This window comes from Mobula birostris, chromosome 24 (genome assembly GCF_030028105.1).
Source record: "Mobula birostris isolate sMobBir1 chromosome 24, sMobBir1.hap1, whole genome shotgun sequence".
NCBI classification, from domain to species: domain Eukaryota; kingdom Metazoa; phylum Chordata; class Chondrichthyes; order Myliobatiformes; family Myliobatidae; genus Mobula; species Mobula birostris.
The window spans coordinates 14,382,518-14,406,054 of record NC_092393.1 but is presented as its reverse complement, the minus strand read 5'-3'; the positions used below and the strand labels follow the sequence as shown (position 1 = coordinate 14,406,054).

At 42.2% G+C, this 23,537-nt stretch overlaps 1 protein-coding gene across 1 annotated transcript in view; it reads right to left on the bottom strand.

Moving 5' to 3' along the window:
- Positions 1–23,537, bottom strand: part of LOC140187440 (uncharacterized) — a 217,492-nt gene that overhangs the window by 30,482 nt on the left and 163,473 nt on the right. The window contains exons 11-14 of the mRNA XM_072242765.1: positions 18,537–18,660; positions 18,205–18,284; positions 11,616–11,667; positions 367–436 (exon numbers count right to left, since the gene is read on the bottom strand). Of these exons, the coding sequence (XP_072098866.1) occupies positions 367–436; positions 11,616–11,667; positions 18,205–18,284; positions 18,537–18,660 (326 nt within the window). The remainder of the gene's footprint in view (positions 1–366; positions 437–11,615; positions 11,668–18,204; positions 18,285–18,536; positions 18,661–23,537) is intronic.

Below are 23,537 nucleotides of genomic sequence, written 5' to 3'. Positions count from 1 at the left end.
CCATAGGAGACAGCATATCACATCAAGAAAGAATAAAATGGGCACCCATTGGTTCATTCGCTCTATTATCATTAATATAACCCAAACAAACACTAGCTAGAGAACGTTCTCAGCATTTAACATAACAAAGAAGCCATTTAATTAACATACGCAGTAACATAAAAGATTAACATAACACAGAAGCCATTTTGATTAACATACGCAGTAACCTAAAAGGAGAAACCCCTTACAAACGGTGTTTCCAGATGAAATTTCAACATGAAAGATGAAGGAGACTCTACTATCTTTAGTGACCAACGATATTAAATCTATAAGCACAGCTGTGTTAGGTGTGATATGTTTAGTAATTTCTATAGAGTTACTTACCACTGGCTAATGCAGTTTTTGGAATAACTGGAGTTTTCAGCTTTTCGTTATAAGAATCATTAAGGATAACCTACAGGAGGATAACAATGATCAATTATTCATCTGTTTTGTTAAGCACATACAACCAGCTGCTACAATAATAGTAATTCCAATGCTATTAATGTTCTCTGGTGGCTCAATCAAATCAGGAGCGAGAGAAGAGGTGACTCTCATATTGGAGAATGAGATTTAAAAAGGAGCTTTTGCAGGTTTTCAGCATTTTCTGGTGGCCCAATCAAATTGCGATTCATTAGCAAGGACAAATAAGAATAAGGGAGGGACAAGCAGAGCAGCCATTGTGTGAGTGGACCAGTGTTAGAGTGAGGAGACTTTGGCAAGAATGGGCTTGGGCCAGTAAGTATTTGGTAAGTTTTTTTCTTCTTCATTCTTCATCTGTTAGTGCATAGTTAGAGGAGTGAGAATGACTCCGGGGCTGTGTTGTGTTCTTTGTGTGAGATATGGAATTTCTGGGAGACCTCCAGCCTCCCCAATAACCATATCTGCACCAAGTGCACTGAGTTGCAGCTCCTCAGAGAACATGTTAATCGAATAGAGCTGCAGCTTGATGACCTTCAGCTCACTCGGGGAAACTGAGGAAGTGAAAAGATAGGAGCTACAGGGAGGCAGTCACTCCTAAGTAGCAGGAGGCAGCTATCTGGGTGACTGTCAAGAGAGAGAAAGGAAATGGGCAGCCCCTATGTCTGTTTCCTTCAATAATAATATGCTATTTTGGCTACTGTTGGGGGGGATGATATACCTGGGGGAACTATAGCGACTGGGTCTCTGGCACTGAGTGTGGTGTTGTTGCTGAGAAGGGCACTGGGGAGAAGAGGACTGCAGTACTGTTTGGTGATTCTATAGCTAAAGGAGTAGACATGCGATTCTGTGGACATGACTTGCTTGCTACATACACCTGTTAGGGTGCATTGTCCAGATTCCTTCTAAGGTAACCGTAGCCTTCAGCCAGGAGCAGATGTCATCAGGTGGTTCCCATCCTTCACCGAGTGCTTCAGCCCTTAACCACGACACAGTTGGTGGGCCAGCAATGGTGGCCAAATCACTGCCCATCTGCTCCTGGCGTCCAGCTTTCCTCTTCTCGCCTACTCCAAATCCAACAAGAGGCTCATTCTGCCTCCTCTCCCATCCTACGAGCTGCTTGTTTTTTGCTCCTTTCGTCCAGTCCCAGATCTGACAACAACTGCCATGCTGATTTGACTGGGAAACCTCTGCAGCCGATCTCCACAGGGAACAACCATGCCTGCCATCCCTTGTCTTTACACTCCTGCACTAAGGGCTGGTACTTCAAGGTCTTTCTCTCGTGGGCCTCTTCCCATCCCTCCTCCCACAGCACAGTCAGCTCAACCAGAATTGTTTTCCTATCTTCAGTTGACCACAGTACAATGTCCGGGCGTAGGGTTGTGTGCACCACATCCGGGAACTGCAACCTCCTTCCCACATTGACCCTCATCTCCCAGGACCTGGCCGTTAGCAGCAGATTGGGCTTTGGTTGTTTGGTTACGAAAGGCCTAGCTCCCTCTTTGATGAAGGTGATGGCCTTCCTCAGATCTGTGCCAGCCATCCTCTTCTGGCATCTCTCCCGCTCTAGTGTGTCAGCAAGAGCCAGAAGCACCTTATCATGTTGCCACCTATACCGTCCTTGAGTTAGAGCTGTTTTTCACCCGGAGAGTATATGAGTCAGTGTCCCCTTCTGACCACAGAGCTTACAGTTCAGGTCCTCTCTCATTCCCCATGTGTACAGATGTAAAGGTGAAGGAAGGGTGTCATACACGGATCGCAAGAGAAGGAAATACGGAAGGGCTCCAGTCTCCACAACTCTGCCCATGAGATCCTGCGCTTGGGCAGATCCCATTTTGTCCAGGCACCGTGGGACCCTTGTTCCACTGCCTTTGACATCCGCTTCTCTCCCTCACGGATCCGTACTTCTGCCTGTACCATGTCTCGCCTGTTCCTTATGCTTGCGTTTCCCCACCACTGGAAGTGAACTGAGCCGAGGCCTTGCCGCCCGACGCAGGGGTTGCCAATGATATCTCGCAGCTTCAGAGAACACACTGCCTCCTCCACAGCTGCGTTGGCTGCCCACTTGTGCCCAGATCTGGTTGTAACGCCTGCTTGCTTTACCAAGATGTCATTGGAATCTCTCAAGCTTAATAAGGCTCTGCATTTTGCCACCTTGAATTCCTCCACAACAGATAACAGGGGAAGCTGCAGTTGCCCAGATCAAATATACAGGCCCACTGAAGAGAAGCTTGGGGGAACTCCAACCATCTCCGCAGGTGCTTATTGGTCTTCCTCTCGATGCCCTCTGCGGCATTCATGGGGAGCTCATAAAGTGTGAAGAGCCAGAGAAGCCTGGGCAGAATGCCGTATTGGTACACCCATGTCTTGAATTCACCGGGAAGTCCAGATTTGTCGATCTTCTTCAGCCATTCATCTGTCTGCTTCACAGCATTGGTGACATTGGCCCCACCTGTCAGTGACACATTAAACCACTTCCCCAAGCATTTTGTCGGGTTCTCGTCGATGGAAGGGATGACCTCACCCTGAACTTGATGCTAAACTTGCTAGTAACTTTGCCCTTTCTGATCACCATGCACCTGGACTTCTTGGCCTTGAAGGACATCCTCGCCCAAGTGGCTACATTACCCAGGGTTTCCAATACCCATCTTGCTTGGACATGTGACACAGTTGTTATAGTGATGTCGTCCATGAACCCTGGTGGATTATATGAATTGTCTGAGGAACAACATGTAAAGATGCTACAATTTACTGGAGATCCTATTACAGAAAGATATTACATTTTACTAGCTAGCCTGCAAGTCACTACCAGTAGGTGCAAGGGTCACTTCAGACCTTACCCTATATGCCTCAGGCTATTGTAGAATGCAAGTAGCTACTTCAGTGACTAAAGGGCATTTCTTACCAACCCATCATATTATCAGATGGACTTTGAATTATATACTCGGTAACTTTACAAAGATGACAAAAATTACATGAAAATAGAGGAACTCCATGAAAAATGGTGTACACTACCTGCTTCCATGTGGAACATGGATTTCCTTTTCTGCAAGTGTCACTCTAATCTTGAAGGTTCTAAATGCTTCTAAGAATTTTTGCTCCCATCAGAAACTTCAATTCAGGAGACCACAAACCACAAAGTGCAGGAACAGCATGATTCTTAAGTGTCCATACTGAACTACTGTAGCTTTCAATAATATTCTATCAAACTACAAGTTACAAATACATGGGTAAATATGTCAATAAAGGAAAATTACTTCTCACTGGTACTCAAATCCATTGGCAAGATTTATTCCAGGTCTTTATTAGGTATTAACTAACCTGGACTGCATAGCATCATTTACAATGGTTGATGCCTAAACATAGGCTAATGTAAGTGTTTTAAAACACTCTGGAATTCGTGAGAAAATGATATGTGTAATGTGTTTTTTTTAATTAAGTGGGTTACATTCATTAGCAGTGAGCAATTCTATATTTTCACAACCTGGCATTGATGTAATGAGTATACAAAGTACAAACTCCATCCAAATTTTGTTGAAATTGATGGGTTTAATTCAGGAAGGTATTGTTACATATCTAGCTCATGTTTCAATATTATACAACTGCTGAAGGTAGAAAGAAAGTTTTCTTGCAATTGCTTCTGGTTGGCTGTCAGTAACTAGTGGTGTTTCTCAGGGGTCAGTATTGTGACCGCTTCTTTTTACATTATATGTCAATGATTTAGATGATGGAATTGTTAGCTTTGTGCTAAGTTTGCAGGCGATAGAAGAAGCGAGTCTGAGAATCGGAGCGGGAGTGCAGAGGAAGCCATTTTTGAATTTTTCATTTTTTTTTCCATCGGCGTTCAGAGAGGCGGGACTGCACAGGCGTGTGACGTCGGGCAGTGAAGCGCAGAAGATTTAAAAGGAACAGAGCTTTATATAGTGGGCAGCAGAGTTTGCGGGCTGCAGAGTGAGCCTGGAGCAGAGTGAAGGCTTAAGGGCTTCGGCTCAACGGGCGAGGCGAGGAAGGTTTGGTATTCATTTTTGTGTTGTTATTTGAGGAGAGGGGCAGTATGAGTGTGAAGCAGTTTGTTGTTCTTGGTGCTGGATGTGAGAGGCCCTGGAGTCTCCAAGCCTCCCGGCCGTCCACATCTGCGCCAGGTGCGCCGAGATGCAGCTCCTAAGGGACCGCGTTAGGGAACTGGAGCTGCAGCTCAATGACCTTCGTCTGGTCAGGGAGAGTGAGGAGTTGACAGAGAGGAGTTACAGGCAGGTGGTCACACCGGGGCCACGGGAGGCAGACAAGTGGGTCACGGTTAGGAGAGGGAAGGGGAAGAGTCAGGTAATAGAGAGTACCCCGGTGACTGTGTCCCTTGACAATAGGTACTCCTGTTTGAGTACTGTTGGGGGGGGACAGCTTACCTGGGGGAAGCGACAGTGGCCGTGCCTCCGGCACAGAGTCCGGCCCTGTAGCTCAGAAGGATAGGGAAAGGAAGAGGAGAGCAGTTGCGATAGGGGACTCGATAGTAAGGGGTTCAGACAGGCGATTCTGTGGACGCAATCCAGAGACCCGGATGGTAGTTTGCCTCCCTGGTGCCAGGGTCCAGGATATTTCTGATCGTGTCCAAGATATCCTGAAGTGGGAGGGTGAGGAGCCAGAAGTCGTGGTACATATAGGTACCAATGACATAGGTAGGAAAAGGGAAGAGGTCCTGAAAGGAGAATATACGGAGTTAGGGAGGGAGTTGAGAAAAAGACTGCAAAGGTAGTAATCTCGGGATTACTGCCTGTGCCATGCGACAGTGAGAGTAGGAATGCAATGAGGTGGAGGATAAATGCGTGGCTGAGGGATTGGAGCAGGGGGCAGGGATTCAAGTTTTTGGATCATTGGGACCCCTTTTGGCGCGGGCATGACCTGTACAAAAAGGATGGGTTACATTTGAATCCTAGGGGGACCAATATCCTGGCGGGGAGATTTGCGAGGGCTACTGAGGTGACTTTAAACTAGAATGGTTGGGGGGGTGGGAATCAAATTAAAGAGACTAGGAGAGAAGAGGTTAGCTCTCAACAGGGGGATGGGAACCAGTGCAGAGAGACAGAGGGGTGTAAAATGAGGGTAGAAGCAAAAGATAGAAAGGTGAAAAGTAAAAGTGGCAGGCCGACAAATCCAGAGCAAAAATCAAAAAGGGCCACTTTTCAACATAATTGTATAAGGGCTAAGAGAGTTGTAAAAGCGAGCCTAAAGGCTTTGTGTGTCAATGCAAGGAGCATTCGTAACAAGGTGGATGAATTAAAAGTGCAGATTGTTATTAATGAACATGATATAATTGGAATCACAGAGACATAGCTCCACAGTGACCAAGGATGGGAGCTCAACATTCAGGGATATTCAATATTCAGGAGGGATAGACATGAAAGAAAAGGAGGTGGGGTAGCATTGCTGGTTAGAGAGGAGATCAACGCAATAGAAAGGAAGGACATTAGCCGGGAGGATGTGGAATCGATATGGGTAGAGCTGCGTAACACTAAGGAGCAGAAAGCGCTGGTGGAGGTTGTGTACAGGCCACCTAACAGTGGTAGTGAGGTTGGGGATGGTATTAAACAGGAAATTAGAAATGTGTGCAATAAAGGAACAGCAGTTATAATGGGTGACTTCAATCTACATATAGATTGGGTGAACCAAATTGGTAAGGGTGCCGAGGAAGAGGATTTCTTGGAATGTATGCGGGATGGTTTTTTGAACCAACATGTCGAGGAACCAACTAGAGAGCAGGCTATTCTAGACTAGGTATTGAGCAATGAGGAAGGGTTAATTAGCGATCTTGTCGTGAGAGGCCCCTTGGGTAAGGGTGACCATAATATGGTGGAATTCTTTATTAAGATGGAGAGTGACATAGGTAATTCAGAAACAAAGGTTCTGAACTTAAAGAGGGGTAACTTTGAAGGTATGAGACGTGAATTAGCTAAGATAGACTGGCAAATGACACTTAAAGGGTTGACGGTGGATATGCAATGGCAAGCATTTAAAGATCGCATGGATGAACTACAACAATTGTTCATCCCAGTTTGGCAAAAAAATAAATCAAGGAAGGTAGTGCACCCGTGGCTGACAAGAGAAATTAGAGATAGTATCAATTCCAAAGAAGAAGCATACAAATTAGCCAGAAAAAGTGGCTCACCTGAGGACTGGGAGAGTCCAGCAGAGGAGGACAAAGGGCTTAATTAGGAAGGGGAAAAAAGATTATGAGAGAAAACTGACAGGGAACATAAAAACTGGCTGTAAAAGCTTTTATAGATATGTGAAAAGAAAAAGATTGGTTAAGACAAATGTAGGTCCTCTACAGACAGAAAAAAAGTGAATTGATTATGGGGAGTAAGGACATGGCAGACCAATTGAATAATTACTTTGGTTCTGTCTTCATTAAGGAGGACATAAATAATCTTCCGGAAATAGTAGGGAACAGAGGGTCCAGTGAGATGGAGGAACTGAGGGAAATACATGTTAGTAGGGAAGTGGTGTTAGGTAAATTGAAGGGATTAAAGGCAGCTAAATCCCCAGGGCCAGATGGTCTGCATCCCAGAGTGCTTAAGGAAGTAGCCCAAGAAATAGTGGATGCATTAGTGATAATTTTTCAAAACTCTTTAGATTCTGGACTAGTTCCTGAGGATTGGAGGGTGGCTAATGTAACCCCACTTTTTAAAAAAGGAGGGAGAGAGAAACCGGGGAATTATAGACCCGTTAGCCTAAAATCGGTGGTGGGGAAACTGCTAGAGTCAGTTATCAAAGATGTGATAACAGCACGCTTGGAAAGCGGTGAAATCATCAGACAAAGTCAGCATGGATTTGTGAAAGGAATATCATGTCTGACGAATTTCATAGAATTTTTTGAGGATGTAACTAGTAGAGTGGATAGGGGAGAACCAGTGGATGTGGTATATTTGGATTTTCAAAAGGTTTTTGACAAGGTCCCACACAGGAGATTAGTGTGCAACCTTAAAGTACACGGTATTGGGGGTAAGGTATTGATGTGGATAGAGAATTGGTTGGCAGCCAGGAAGCAAAGAGTGGGAATAAACGGGACCTTTTCAGAATGGCAGACAGTGACTAGTGGGGTAGCGCAAGGCTCAGTGCTGGGACCCCAGTTGTTTACAATATATATTAATGACTTGGATGAGCGAATTAAATGAAGTATCTCCAAGTTTGCGGATGACACGAAGCTGGGTGGCAGTGTTAGCTGTGAGGAGGATGCTAAGAGGATGCAGGGTGACTTGGATAGGTTAGGTGAGTGGGCAAATTCATGGCAGATGCAATTTAATGTGGATAAATGTGAGGTTATCCACTTTGGTGGCAAAAACAGGAAAACAGATTATTATCTGAATGGTGGCCAATCAGGAAAAGGGGAGGTGCAACGAGACCTGGGTGTCATTATACACCAGTCATTGAAAGTAGGTACGCAGGTACAGCAGGTGGTGAAAAAGGCGAATGGTATGCTGGCATTTATAGCAAGAGGATTCGAGTACAGGAGCAAGGAGGTACTACTGCAGTTGTACAAGGCCTTGGTGAGACCACACCTGGAGTATTGTGTGCAGTTTTGGTCCCCTAATCTGAGGAAAGACATCCTTGCCATAGAGGGAGTACAAAGAAGGTTCACCAGATTGATTCCTGGGATGGCAGGACTTTCATATGATGAAAGACTGGATCAACTAGGCTTATACTCGTTGGAATTTAGAAGATTGAGGGGCGATCTTATTGAAACGTATAAAATCCTAAAGGGATTGGACAGGCTAGATGCAGGAAGATTGTTCCCGATGTTGGGGAAGTCCAGAACGAGGGGTCACAGTTTGAGGATAAAGGGGAAGCCGTTTAGGACCGAGATTAGGAAAAACTTCTTCACACAGAGAGTGATGAATCTGTGGAATTCTCAGCCACAGGAAACAGTTGAGGCCAATTCATTGGCTATACTTAAGAGGGAGTTAGATATGGCCCTTGTGCTAAAGGGATCAGCGGGTATGGAGGGAAGGCTGGTACAGGGTTCTGAGTTGGATGATCAGCCATGATCATACTGAATGGCGGTGCAGGCTCGAAGGGCCGAATGGCCTACTCCTGTACCTATTTTCTATGTTTCTATGTTTTCTATGATACAAACATACTTGTTCTTTACTTGTTTTATGTCTTCCCCGTTTATTCTCAGCCTGCAGATAGGATTCTCCTTCTTTTTGGATATCACCATATATTCTGTCTTTTTGCAATTGATAGACCCATTTTTGCACTTTCTTCATCAACTATATCAATTAAGTTTTGTAGTTCTTCCTCTGTACTTGCAATTAACACAATGTCATCCACATATCTAAAATTATTGAAGTTTTCACTGCCAACTTTGATTCCCAAGATGTCTCTTATTTTTTGTAATATTGTTTCACTGTACACATTAAACAAATCAGGGGAGAAAACACACCCTTGTCTAACGCCTCCCTTGATTTTCATAAACTGACTCACTTCTCCATCTATTCTTACAGCGGCAGTTTGTTCCCAGTACAGATTTCTGATTAGGTGGAGGTCTTTGAACCATACACTTCCCTGAACTATCCAGCATCGGTCACTTCTTTGGCTATTCTCCCAATCCATTCAAGTCCTTCTGCAGACTCCCTGCTTCCTTAGCAACACCAGCCTCACAACCTATCTTCATATTGTCTAAAAACATAGCCACAAAGCAACAAATCCATCATCCGAATTATTGACATATAGTATGAAATGAAGTGGCTCCAACACCGACCGCTGCAGAACGTTACTAGTCACTGGCAGTCAAACAGAAAAACCCTCCTTTATTTGCACTCTCTGTCTCCTGCTATTCATGTTAGTATCTTTCCTGTAATACTATCTCTTGTTAAGCAGCTTCATGTGAAACACCTTCTGAAAATCCAAGTTAACTTCCACTGACTCTCTTTTGTCTATTCTGCCTGTTACTTCCTCAAAGATTTCCAACAGGTTTTTCAGGCAAGATTTTCCCTTCAGAAAACCATGCCTATTTTATCATGTGCCCCCAAGTACGCTGAAACCTCATCCTTAATAATGAATTCCAACATGTTACAACGACTGAAGTCAAGCTACCCGGACTGTAATTTCTCTTTTTTTGTCTCACTCTGTTCTCAAAGAGTGGAGTGACATCTGCAGTTTTCCAGTCCTCTGGAACCATTCCGGAACCTAGTGATTCTTAAAGGATGATTACTAATGCCTCCACAATCTCTTCAGCCATTTCTTTCTGAACCCTGGTGTGTAGGTCCAGGTGCTTTATCTACCTTCAAAGCTTTCAGCTTCCCAAGCACCTCTTCCTTTGAAATAGCGACTACACTCACTTCAACCCCGACACTCAAATTTCTGACATAATGCTGCTGTTTTCCACAATAAAGACTGACATAAAATACTTATTAAATTTGTCCACCATTTCTTTGTCTCCATTATCATTTTCCAGTGATCTGATATCCACTCTCGCCTCTCTTTCACCCTTTATATGTCTGAAAAATCTTCTGGTATCCTCTTTTATAATATTGGCTAGCTTACCTTCATATTTCATCTTTTCTCTCCTTATGGCAACTAAAAAATCCTTCTGCTAGTTTTTAAAAGCTTCCCTGTCCTCTAACTTCCAATTAATTTTTGTCATATTATATGCCTTCTGATTTCCCTTTACGTTGCCTTTAACTTCCTTGTCAGCCTTGGTCGCCTCATCCTCCCTTTAGAATACTTCTTCATCTTTTAGATGTATCTAGCCTACACCTTCAAGTTGCTCCCAGAAACTCCAGCCATTGTTGTTCTACTGTCATCCCTTCTAATGTCCCCTTCCACATAACTTTGGCCAGCTTCTCTCTCATGTCTCTGTCTCCCTTCTCTCCATTGTAATACTGATAAACTGACTTTAGCTTCTTTCTCTCAAACTGCAGGGGGAATTCTATCATATTATGATCACTGCCTTCTAAGGATTCATTGACTTAATCAAAACTGGTTCATTACCTAACACTCTACCCAGAATTGCCTTTCACCTAGTGGGTTCAACCATAAGCTGCTCTAAAAAACCATCTCATAGACGTTGTACTAATTCTCTCTCTTGGGATCCAGCACCAATCTGATTTTTCCAATCTACCTGCATATTGAAATCTCCCATGACTATCGTAACACTGGCCTTTTTATATCTTTTTTTCCCATCTCCCATTGTAAATTATATCCCACATTCTGGCTACTGTTTGGAGGCCCATCAGGGGCTTTTTACCCACGTCGTTTCTTAACTCTCCTCACTGGGATTCAACACCTTCCAATCCTATGTCACCTCTTTCTAAGGGTTTGATTTCATTTTTTTACCAACAGAGCCTCCCCATCCCCTCTACCTGTCCTTTTGGCATAATGTGTATCCTCAGACTTTGTTCCCAACTATGGTCTTCTTTCAGTAACAACTCAGTGTTGTCCACAACGGCATAACTGCCAATCTCTAACTGTGCTACAAGATCATCTCCCTCATTCCAGATACTGTGTGCATTCAAATATAACCCCTTGAGTCCTGTATTCATCATCCTTTGTATTTTATACCATGTTACACATCAACTCATCCCACTGACTGCAATTTTGTCCTATCACCTACCTTCCCTTTCTCACAGTCTCACTGTACACTGCATCTAATTATATACCAACTACCCCATACTCAGCCCTATCACTCCAGTTCCCACCCACCCCCCCAAATTAGTTTAAACCTTCCCCAGAGCATCATACTCCATCTAAAGTGACAATTCTTCATGACTATATGGTACATTTAAATTAGTCTCAGCAGTCAAGCCCAAACCAACTTCCACTCCACACCCATCCTTGTCAGCATTTCTTGATCATTAGCGGAAAGAGTCTCCTCAAAAGAGGTTGCAGCCATTAGTGCAACTGCCCAAATAACTCAAATGGTCTAACTTCAGCAGAGTGAAGATTGAAACCGCAGTTTGTAGGGATTGAGACAGAAAAGCAGATTGATTTATCATTTAATTAAAACTACATAAGTGCAAAGTGCTAGCATGTATGATTTAGTTCTGTTTCACATATGCATCTGGAAACAGCAGCATAATTTCATGAGAGAATAAGCAAACTGGAAAAGAGTTCCAATCTAAATTCACAAGACTTTAGACTTTCATTAGCTCAACATTGAAAATTGTTATCGTACTTACCTTATCCAAACTCTTAAGATGAGGCATGAGGAGAGAGATCTGAATGAGATGCCTAGGAAAAGACACTAGTTAATTGTGAGAACATTAGATGAAACAAATTTAATACTGTATAATTCAGTACCAACTCTGCCATTGATTAATAAAAGGAGGAGGCAATAGTGGATCTAAACTATGACATCAGCTCTTGCCTATCTCTTAATTCCTGAGGTGTTCAGATATCCCTTCTTAACTAGGTTCAACAATTGAACATCTACAGCTCTCTGGAGTAGAGAATGGCAGCTCAAAACTCTTGCTTATGTCAAAAAAGGAAGATACTAGCAATTTGAAGCAAAAAAAAACAAATGTTGGAAATAATCAGCAAGTCAGGCAGTATTTGTGGAGACAGAAACAGAACTGTTCTTTCAGGCTGATGACCTTTCAAAAGAGCACAGTTAAAGCTCTGATAAAAAGTCATCAATCAAAAAGTAATGGTTGTGCTCTCCACTGATGCTGGCTGACCCGTTACTACATTTTTTTGTTTTCAATTCTGGTTACACAATTATCAGACAAGACAGGGAGGGAAATAAACAAAAGGAAAGAAATGATTACAATATCGGTCAAGGAAACAATTGCTGTTCATAAGAAGGATGGATATGCAAAAGATATCAACAAATTAGACTGTGCATGTTGAACTGTGAAACATAAAGAGGGACATTCAACTACTGGAAATATTCTGTAGATCCTCAATCAGTGGGAGAAAGAAGAATAAAGATACAGGGCAGGTTTCTGAGGTGCCAAAATAGTAGTGGGAAATTTCAACCTGCCTAATAACAGGAAAGGAAGACAATAAAATTTGTAGAGGGTGCTGAATTCTCAAAATGTATTCAAGCAAGTCTTTTAAATCAGTTTGTCACAAGGTAAACGATAAAAGGGGCAAATTTAGACAGTTTTAGTGAATAAGATTGGGCGGGTGCAGATGATGTATTTGGGAGCACATTTCAGTGACAATGATCATTGTTCAGATCCATTGTAGGTACGGAAAAGGGACAGAAAGACCAGGAACAAAATTTCTCAATTAGTTAAAGGCCAGTTTTATTAAACTCCCATGTTATTTCACAAAATGGATTGAAAGTAAATCAATATAAGAGTAGCTGAAGCTATTCAAGGAGATAACATCTTCAGAATAAATATATTCCCTCAAAGAAAAATGGTGGCATTCCCAAACCTAGACCACCTCCATCACCTCTAGTTTCTCATCCCAAATGTCATTGAATATATAGGGTAGCTCAATGTAACAAAAAAAATGAGGTGTATAGAAGGTACAAGAATGGAACTAAAGTGGAAATTAAAGAGGCAAAGAGAGGATATGAAAATCAGTCAGGTAAAACAAACAAAACCCCAATAATGCTTTGTAAGTACATAAACAGCAGGAGGATAACAAAGGAAATAATGGAAACAATCAGGGACTTAGGTAGTCTGTGCAAAAAGGTGGAAGGTGCACCATGGTTCTTAATGAATAGTTTGCATTTTCACAAAAGACAGGTATGATGCAAACCTTGCAATTAAGAAGTGTAAAATGTCAGGTGTGATAAACACGGAGTGTGAAGAATTATTAAGGAGTTTAACAACTTTAAAAATAGATAAATTGCCAAGTCAGGATAAAATTTTCCCTAAGCTGAAAAGAAAAGCAAGGGAGAAAATGGATAAGGTCATGACCATCTTTTATCAGTCTTCTCCAGCTAAAAACATGGTTGTAGCGAAAAAATCTGATAATGTATTGTTATTCAAAAAGGATAGGATAGATTAATTAATTATAGATTAGTCAGACAGATCTGAGGAACAATATAAATTCATCATTTGGAAAGACAAATATCAAAAAAAAAGTCAACATGAAAAGGTCATATCTGATTAAATTAATTGAATATTTTGAGGAGGTAATGATGAGAATTAATGAATATACCACAGTTGACATAGTCTGCATGGATTGTATCATTGCTTTAGGCATGGCTCCATGAAACTGACTGATCAGAAAAATTAAAACCCATGGGATTAAAGAGAAATTGGAAAGTTAAATTCAACATTGACAGTGGCAGAAAGCAAAGAGCAATAATGGAAAAAATTGGCATTTTATTGACTGCAAGATTAGAGGGCTTAGTGCCTTTTCTCTTGTTTTTAGAGGTATATATCAACAGCACTTTTCAATGCAGGAAGCACGGTTAAGAATTGCAAACAGTAGCAAAACTGGCTATGAGGTAGACAGTAAGGGAAAGGTTGAAGACTGAAGGGAAAAAAATAATTGCCCAGTCAGATGGACAAGAAAGTAGTAAATAGAGTCTATTCCAGGGAAATATTTGGGGAGTGTAAACAAGGCAAGATTATAAGCACAACACAGCGTACTGCAGAAGAATGTCGGAATCCTTTACCATAATCCCCAAAAGCAGTAAGATCAGGGAGATAAGGTGGTTTAGGAAGTCCACAGAGTACCTGCCTTAGCTGGATAAGGCTTAGAATATAAAGTTAGGGAGATCCTGCAATAGGCATATAGAACGCAAGATAAGCTACAACTAGAGTACGGCACACAATTCAGAACAGGAAAAAAATGTGATGGCAATGCAGGGATAAAAGAAGTTGTGCATAAGGCTGGAGCATTTCAGTTAGTTGGAAATTCAGCTACATTGGAGTTAGTGTTTTCTTTGGAATGGGAGGTGGGTTAGTGGGTTGGATTTAAATGAGATACATAAATCAAAAGAGGTTAGACAGAAGAATAGGAAAGATATATTTTGTTCAAAGATGAGTACAACAACCCTAAGGTAATTGGTTGAAGAATTAGATATTAGAAGAGGATTCAGAATGTTTTTCAGTCAAGGGCTGATATAGCTCTAAAACTATCTGCCTAAAAGGATGGTAGAAACATTTAAAAAACAATTTGAATATTTTTCCAATGTGTTGTGGTCTACAAGCCTCTGGAACAAAGATAGAATATAGGATTAGTCGTAATGTTTTTCCTTGGTCACCATGGACACTGTGGGCCAAATGGCCTCTGATTTCTCTGATTCTATTACAAGCTGGTCTATTGAAATTTCAGCTCATATAATGTTCGATCTCAGTTAAATGGAAGAAATCATTTGGACTTTTAACATGGTTACCAATTCCAAAAGGTTGTATACACAATTATTTCTGTAATGTTGTCCCATTGAAAGGCCACAAAATAATATTGACTCAACAATCAGGAAACAAAGAGAGTTTAGGGAGTTAGGTGCAAAGTTGAAGGACAGGACTTCCAGGGTTGCAATCTCAAGATTGCTACCCGTGCCACGTGCTAGTGAGGCTAGAAATAGGAAGATAATGCAGCTAAATACGTGGCTAAGGAGTTGGTGTAGAAGGGAGGGCTTCATGTTTCTGGACAATTGGGCCTTGTTCCAGGGAAGGTGGGACCTGTTCCGATGGGATGGGTTGCATCAGAACTGGAGGGGGACTAACATCCTTGCGGGAAGGTTTGCTAGTGCTGCTCCGGGGGGTTTAAACTAGATTTGCAGGGGGAAGAGAACCAGAGTGTTAGAGCAGATAGTGAGGTGGAGGAGGATAAATGTCATGCGAGAACTGGAAGTATAGTGCATGGAGTAAAGCCAGATCTAACATATAAAGAGGCTTTGAGGAAAGAGAAGCAGAATAAGGGTGTAAAGGTAGTAAGGCAGAAGGGCTGAAGTGTGTGTACTTCAATGCAAGAAGCATCAGGAACAAAGGTGATGAACTGAGAGCTTGGATACATACATGGAATTATGATGTAGTGGCCATTACAGAGACTTGGCTGGCACCAGGGCAGGAATGGATTCTCAATATTCATGGTTTTCAGTGCTTTAAAAGGGATGGTGGGTGGGGGTGGGGGAGGGGAGGAGTGGTGGCATTACTGGTCAGGGATACTATTACTGCTACAGAAAGGGTGGGTAATGTAGCAGGATCCTCTTTTGAGTCAGTATGGGTGGAAGTCAGGAACAGGAAGGGAGTGGTTACTCTATTGGGAGTATTCTATAGGGCCCCTGGTAGCAGCAGAGATACAGAGGAGCAGATTGGGAGGCAGATTTTGGAAAGGTGCAAAAATAACAGGGTTGTTATCATGGGTGACTTTAACTTCCCTAATACTGATTGGCACCTGATTAGTTCCAATGGTTTAGACAGGGCAGAGTTTGTTAAGTGTGTCCAGGACGAATTCCTGTCACCGTATGTTGACAGGCCGACTAGGGGGAATGCCATACCAGATCTAGTATCAGGTAATGAACCGGGTCAGGTTACAGATCTCTCAGTGGATGAGCATCTGGGGGACAGTGACCATTGCTCCCTGGCCTTTAACATTATCAGGGAAAAGGACAGAATCAGAGAGGACAGGAAATTTTTTAATTGGGGAAGGGCAAATTATGAGGCTATAAGGCTAGAACTTGCAGGTGTGAATTGGAATGATGTTTTTGCAGGGAAATGTACTATGGACATGTGGTCGATGTTTAGGGATCTCTTGCAGGATGTTAGGGATAAATTTGTCCCGGTGAGGAGGATAAAGAATGGTAGGGTAAAGGAACCATAGGTGACAAGTGAAGTGGAAAATCTAGTCAAGTGGAAGAAGAAATCATACATGAGGTTTAGGAAGCAAGAATCAGATGGGTCTACTGAGGAATATAGGGTAGCAAGAAAGGAGCTTAAGAAGGGGCTGAGGAGAGCAAGAAGGGGGCATGAGAAGACCTTGGCGAGTAGGGTAAAGGAAAACCCCAAGGCACTCTTCAATTATGTGAAGAACAAAAGGATGACAGGAGTAAAGGTAGGACCAATTAGAGATAAAGGTGGGAAGATGTGTCTGGAGGCTGTGGAAGTGAGTGAAGTCCTCAGTGAATACTTCTCTTCGGTATTCACCATCAAGAGGGAACTTGCTGACGGTGAGGACAATATGAGTGAGGTTGATGTTCTGGAGCATATTGATATTAAGGGAGAGGAGCCGTTGGAGTTGTTAAAATACATCACGACGGATAAGTCCCCGGGGCCTGATGGAATATTCCCCAGGCTGCTCCATGAGGTGAGGTAAGAGATTGCTGAGCCTCTGGCTAGGATCTTTATGTCCTCGTTGTCCACAGGAATGGTACCGGAGGATTGGAGGGAGGTGAATGTTGTCCCCCTGTTCAAAAAAGGTAGTAGGGATAGTCTGGGTAATTATAGACCAGTGAGCCTCATGTCTGTGGTGGAAAAGCTGTTGGAAAAGATTCTTAGAGATAGGATCTATGGACATTTAGAGAATCATGGTCTGATCAGGGACAGTCAGCATGGCTTTGTGAAAGGCAGATCATGTCTAACAAGCCTGATAGAGTTCTTTGAGGAGGTGACCAGGCATATAGATGAGGGTAGTGCAGTGGATATGATCTACATTGATTTTAGTAAGGCATTTGACAAGGTTCCACACGGTAGGCTTATTCAGAAAGTCAGAAGGCATGGGAAGTTTGGCCAGGTGGATTCAGAATTGGCCTGCCTGCAGAAAGCAGAGGGTCATAGTGGAGCGAGTACATTCGGATTGGAGGGTTGTGACTAGTGGTGTCCCACAAAGATTGGTACTGGGACCTCTACTTTTCGTGATTTTTATTAACGACCTGGGTGTGGGGGTAGAAGGGTGGGTTGGCAAGTTTGTAGATGACACAAAGGTTGGTGGTGTTGTGGATAGTGTAGAGAATTGTTGAAGATTGCAGAGAGACATTGAGCGGATGCAGAACTGGGCTGAGAAGTGGCAGATGGAGTTCAACCCAAGGAAGTGTGAGGTGGTACACTTTGGAAGGACAAACTCCAAGGCAGAGTACAAAGTAAATGGCAGGATACTTGGTAGTGTGGAAGAGCAGAGAGATCTGGGGGTACATGTCCACAGATCCTTGAAAGTTGCCTCACAGGTAGATAGGGTAGTTAAGAAAGCTTATGGGGTGTTAGCCTTCTTAAGTCGAGGGTTAATGTTTAAGAGTTGCGAGGTAATGATGCAGCTCTATAAAACTCCGGTTAGGCCACACTTGGAGTACTGTGTCCTGTTCTGGTCGCCTCACTATAAGAAGGATGTGGAAGCATTGGAAAGGGTACAGAGGAGATTTACCAGGATGCTGCCTGGTTTAGAGAGTATGCATTATGATCAGAGATTAAGGGAGCTAGGGCTTTACTCTTTGGAGAGGAGGAAGAGAGGAGACATGATAGAGGTATACAAGATATTAAGAGGAATAGATAGAGTGGACAGCCAGCGCCTCTTCCCCAGGGCACCACTGCTCAGTACAAGAGGACATGGCTTTAAGGTAAGGGGTGGGAAGTTCAAGGGGGATATTAGAGGAAGGTTTTTTACTCAGAGAGTGGTTGGTGCGTGGAATGCACTGCCTGAGTCAGTGGTGGAGGCAGATATGCTAGTGAAATTTAAGAGACTACTAGACAGGTATATGGAGGAATTTAAGGTAGGGGGTTATATGGGAGGCAGGGTTTAAGGGTCGGCACAACATTGTGGGCCGAAGGGCCTGTACTGTGCTGTACTATTCTATGCTCTATGTTCTATCTTGCTATAATTTGTGAGCGATTTGTAATTCCTACAGATAAACAATATAGTTCTCACTCATTTTCTTCTTTTGAAGTCCCGGTATTGTTGCCAGCAATATGTAGATCCTCCAGGTGGCAGCACTGTGCCAGAAATTTCTTGAAGGAAAAAACATCGGCAAAAATAACTTCACTTCCTCATTCCCTTAGCAACTGCAGTTTATAGTGTTTTTAAAGGTCAAGTGCTGTTCTCATTAGAGATATATTTGAATTTAAATAACATGCAAATCCATGCATATAAATTTGATAGAAAATATTAAATGCACACACAGATTGATATAATTTTTTAAATAAAAAATTACAAGTTTTAACAATGCTCACATTGAATTAGAATAAAACAATCATACTTACAAGTTCCTTCTTCACGTCAATGCAATTATTGGCTATGTTAAGGATTTCAAGATTAAGGAACTGTTTGGAAAAGCTGCATACTGACTTCAGCTGGTTATTGGCAAGATTCAACACCTGCAAGGAGCTGAAAAGCACCAACTGTTAATGTAATAAAAGTAATAGCTAAGAGACTGAGAAATCACAGGAAGGATGCATTTGTTCTTCATAAATATGCAAAAACATCATAAAATTAATAGTTTTCAATGCACTGCAGTTGCATTATTGAATTTTAATATTTTAATACTATTTTATTTATAAAGATGCTATTTTTAAATATATTTCACAAGTATTGATCAAATATCAAACATTGTAATATTCTTCATTAAAAAGAGAAATACCATCAATATATTCACTGTGTGTTATTATATTTTATAGCAACATCGGTCAGATTCTCTCTGTAATTTAGGTATTGATGCATGTTCCATAAAGAAATTAATAACTGCAGCATCATTGGCAGTACTCAGTCCCGAGAAAATAACATAATCAAGAAACTGAAAGAGCAGGTCTCTTATAAAATCCATGCTGGGCAGTGATAAAGCCCAATAATACTCCAGAACTTTATGCTCTTTTTGAAGTTCAAACTGATTGAAAAATCAGAATAGGTGGCTAAAAAGAAAACTTAATTTTATAATACAAGATTAATAAAATTATTTTTTACCAATTGTGTCTATTTACAAGCAACAGATTATTCCCAAAATGAAATCACTATTTGAGCATTAAAAAAAATTACTGATGGAAGGAAGGATGTCAGCAGGATTACAAACGGAAGGCTCTACTCTTCTAACATTGTCATGGGATCTTTTAGTTCCACTTAAGCAACAATAGGATTTAGATGTTTGTCAAGTTTGTATATTCAAGAATAAATTATGTTTTGAGCCATAACCTATCAACATAAAGATGTCACCAAGGCCAACATTCCTACAATACCTTACTTATTACTCACTCAGTTTATTTGGAATATGGAAAACCTAAATGCAACACAAAGCCCTAAACCAATGGTACTTACTGAGTTTAAATCTGAAAAACTTAAGTACCTATTAATGCTACAGAACATTATTTTCTGTTCCCCTTGTATTGCATTTGAATGCTTCAAAACTTAATTGAACAAAAAGCTGTGTTTTTGACATTTTAGTGATGTCCCTCTATGTTTTGCACATTTAAATTTCCAGATCATAAATCTTGATTTCCATTCCCAATATAATGGCAATCACAAGCAACATTTTCTGAGTTACTGAAAAGAATGAAGTTTGGCAGAGACTGGACGGGCTGAACAACCTGCCTCTGTGCTGCAGTGCTCTATGACTCTATGGAGTGGATGTCGATAGCATAGTCAACGTCAAATTCGATCACCCAAGACTAGTTTTGCCTGAACTGACATTACAAAAAAACTAATAAACTGCAAATCTCAGTGTGCAAAAGAAAAATAGATGTGAATTATAAGAACATGCTGGTGATAAAATTAAGTACTTTTGCTAACTCCTGCAAGCAAACTTCATGTTCTAACAAGGACCAGAGCCAAAAACTCAAATTCTTCTTTTAAAAAACAGTATTTTTTACACAAGAAAAACAAGTTGTATTTACATAGAACCTTTAGCATAATAAAACCATTGAATTCACTTCTTCAGGGCATTAAATGAAACTGATATTGAGCCAAAAAAAGTGCATTAAGTGAGATCAACAAGAATATGGTCAAGAGACTTAATGTAAAAAATTGGTTTAATGGGAGTCATCAACTTCAGAGGCTTAGGAGATATTTCAAAAGATTGAGCCAAGATATTTTAAGACTTGGCAACCAACAGTGTGGTATAGGAAATGAAAGTTTTCAATTATATATTTCTTATCTTTTGTTGCCAAGACAGAGCATTAACTTGAATTCCCACCAATGCAGCAAAGCACCCTTATAACATGATAGTAGATAACAAACTTGATCTGCAGACCTCTGATAACTCAAAGGGAATATCAAAAGTAATGTTATCAATTTAAATTAGCAAAAGGGCACATGGATTAAAATAAACTCTGTAATAGAATGAAATGCTATAAAGCCTCCGTGTGGAAAATTAGCAACAACCTAACGAGTGGAATTTTCCAGAAGTCAGCTCTTACAGTTTCATAATGGGAAAAAATTTTGCTGTAAATCACTAAGATTTGACAATGCAGATGATGAAGCTTCAGTAATGACATACTTTCATATAGACTTCACATTACAGTTCTCAACTCTTTATTAAAGAAGACATTGTAATATCCAGATGCTTTACTCAACTCATGAAGGTTTAAACATGTCTGCTGCTAAAGATGTGTAAAGCACAGACACTTAGATCAGCCAACATAAAGTTGGAATGTAAATATTCTTTCAAGAATCCTTGCCAGTTTTGCCAGCTTAAGCTGCAACCAATTCTGCTCCCTTTCTCCAAATCCAATGCAAATCTTGGAAAGGATAGAAATTGAGATCACTTCTTGAATTACAAAGATGACTGATCAAAATCAGTTTGAAATATTAAATAAACTGTGCAACTACAACATTCACATTGCAAGAATGAGCCATTCAAAGAAAATGAAAGTTTCCTATGTGCTTTTTTAAACTTATCTCGCTTTTGTATGCCCTATCTTACTTTACACAGATTTCAATAGAGAATAAAATGAAACAAGGAAGTAAAACTGGAACCTGAGCCAAATCAACATTTGGATATTTAAAGTCAGCAGTTCCTAATGGTAGAAAAATTCAAACAAAAAGTCAAAAATATTGCCCCACTCCAAGGGAACCAAAGAGGCAACAAATCAAAACAATAATGAGCTACTAAGTTTTTCTCAAAGTGTAAATAATGCCATTGTCACTCTCTATTCCATTTTGAAGTTACTGAGATACAGCATTTGAAACAGATAAAAAAGCATGTTGAGGGAAAAAAGATGATTTCAAAAATGCCGACTTTTGAGATTAGAATCTGAACTCTATACAACCTTACTCACATGGGTCTTGAATCAGAGTCAGATGACAGTGCTGATTAATAAATTTATTTGACTGCTTAACTAATGCAACCAAGGGGACGAGGTCAAAAATGGAGCATGGAAAGGGTAGAAAGTGTACGAGGGAAAAGAAAGCGGGGAAGCATGCACAGGGGGAGGAGGCAGAAAAGTGAGCAAAGGGAGATGAGAAAAACACGCAAAGGGGAGGTGAGAAAAACACGCAAAGGGGAAGGAAGAAAACACGCAAAGGGGAGGTGAGAAACACGCAAAGGGGAAGGGAGAGAAACACGCAAAGGGGAGGTGCGAAACATGAAAAGGGGAGGTGAGAAACACGCAAAGGGGAAGGGAGAGAAACACGCAAAGGGGAGGTGAGAAACACGCAAAGGGGAAGGGAGAGAAACACGCAAAGGGGAGGTGAGAAACATGCAAAGGGGAGGTGACAAACACGCAAAGGGGAGGTGAGAAACACGCAAAGGGGAGGTGAGAAAAACACGCAAAGGGGAAGGGAGAGAAACACGCAAAGGGGAGGTGAGAAAAACACGCAAAGGAGAGGTGAGAAAAACACGAAAAGGGGAGGTGAGAAACACGCAAAGGGGAAGGGAGAGAAACACGCAAAGGGGAGGTGAGAAACACGCAAAGGGGAGGGAGAGAAACACGCAAAGGGGAAGGGAGAGAAACACATGAAGGGGAAGGGAGAAATCACGTAAAGGGGAGGGAGAAAGTAAATGGAGAGTGAGAGGTAAGATAAGAGTGAAGGGGAGGAGTAGAGAAGGAATGGAGGGAGGAAGAATAGCATTGGGGAGGGGAAGAACATATGAAAACAAAAAGGGAACAGAAAGTGGGTAAAGGGGAGGGGGAAAATGTGTGAAGGACATGAACGCAGGTGAATAGGAGAAGGAATAAAGATTGGTAAAGGAAGGAAAGTGAGTGAGGAGGGTAGGCAAGTGAGAAGGATGAGCAATGGAGAACAGAGAAGCAGGAAAGGAAAGCAAGCTAAAGGAAGGGGGGTAAGCAAATGAAGGAAGTGCAGAGGGATGCAAGTGAGGGGAGAAAAGGAAGAGTACAGGGAAAGCGACTGATGGTAATGAGAGAGGGAAGCAAGTGGGGGGAAACGGGAGAGGGAAGTGAGTGAAGGAAATGGGAGAGAGATGCAAGTGAGGATAGAGGAGAGTGATGTGAGTAAGGGGGAGGAGAGTGATGTGAGTGGGGGAGGAGAGTGATGTGAGTGGGGGAGAGGAGAGTATTGTGAGTGAGGAGGAGAGTGATGTGAGTGGGGGAGGAGAGTGATGTGAGTGGGGGGGAGGAGAGTGATGTGAGTGGGGGAGGAGAGTGATGTGAGTGGGGGAGGATAGTGATGAGAGTGAGGGGGAGGATAGTGATGTTAGTGGGGGAGGAGAGTGATGTCAGTGGGGGGAGGAGAGTGATGTGAGTGTGGAGGAGAGTGATGTGAGTCGGGAGGAGAGTGATGTGAGTGGGGTGGAGAGTGATGTGAGTGGGGGGAGGAGAGTGATGTGAGTGGGGAGGAGAGTGATGAGAGTGGGGGGGAGGACAGTGATGTGAGTGGGGGGAGGAGAGTGATGTGAGTGGAGGAAGAGAGTGATGTGAGTGGTGAAGGAGAGTGATGTGACTGAGGAGGAGAGTGATGTGAGTGGGGGGAGGAGAGTGATGTCAGTGGGGAGGTGAGTGATGTGAGTGGGGGGAAGGAGAGTGATGTGAGTGGAGGAAGAGAGTGATGTGAGTGGGGGAGGAGAGTGATGTGAGTGGAGGAGGAGACTGATGTGAGTGCAGAGAGGAGAGTGATGTGAGTGGGGGGAGGAGAGTGATGTGAGTGGGGGGAAGGAGAGTGATGTGAGTGGGGAGAGGAGAGTGATGTGAGTGGCGGGAAGGAGAGTGATGTGAGTGGGGAGGAGAGTGATGTGTGTGGGGGAGGAGAGTGATGTGAGTAGGGGAGGAGAGTGATGTGAGTGGGGGAGGAGAGTGATGTGAGTGGGGGAGAGGAGA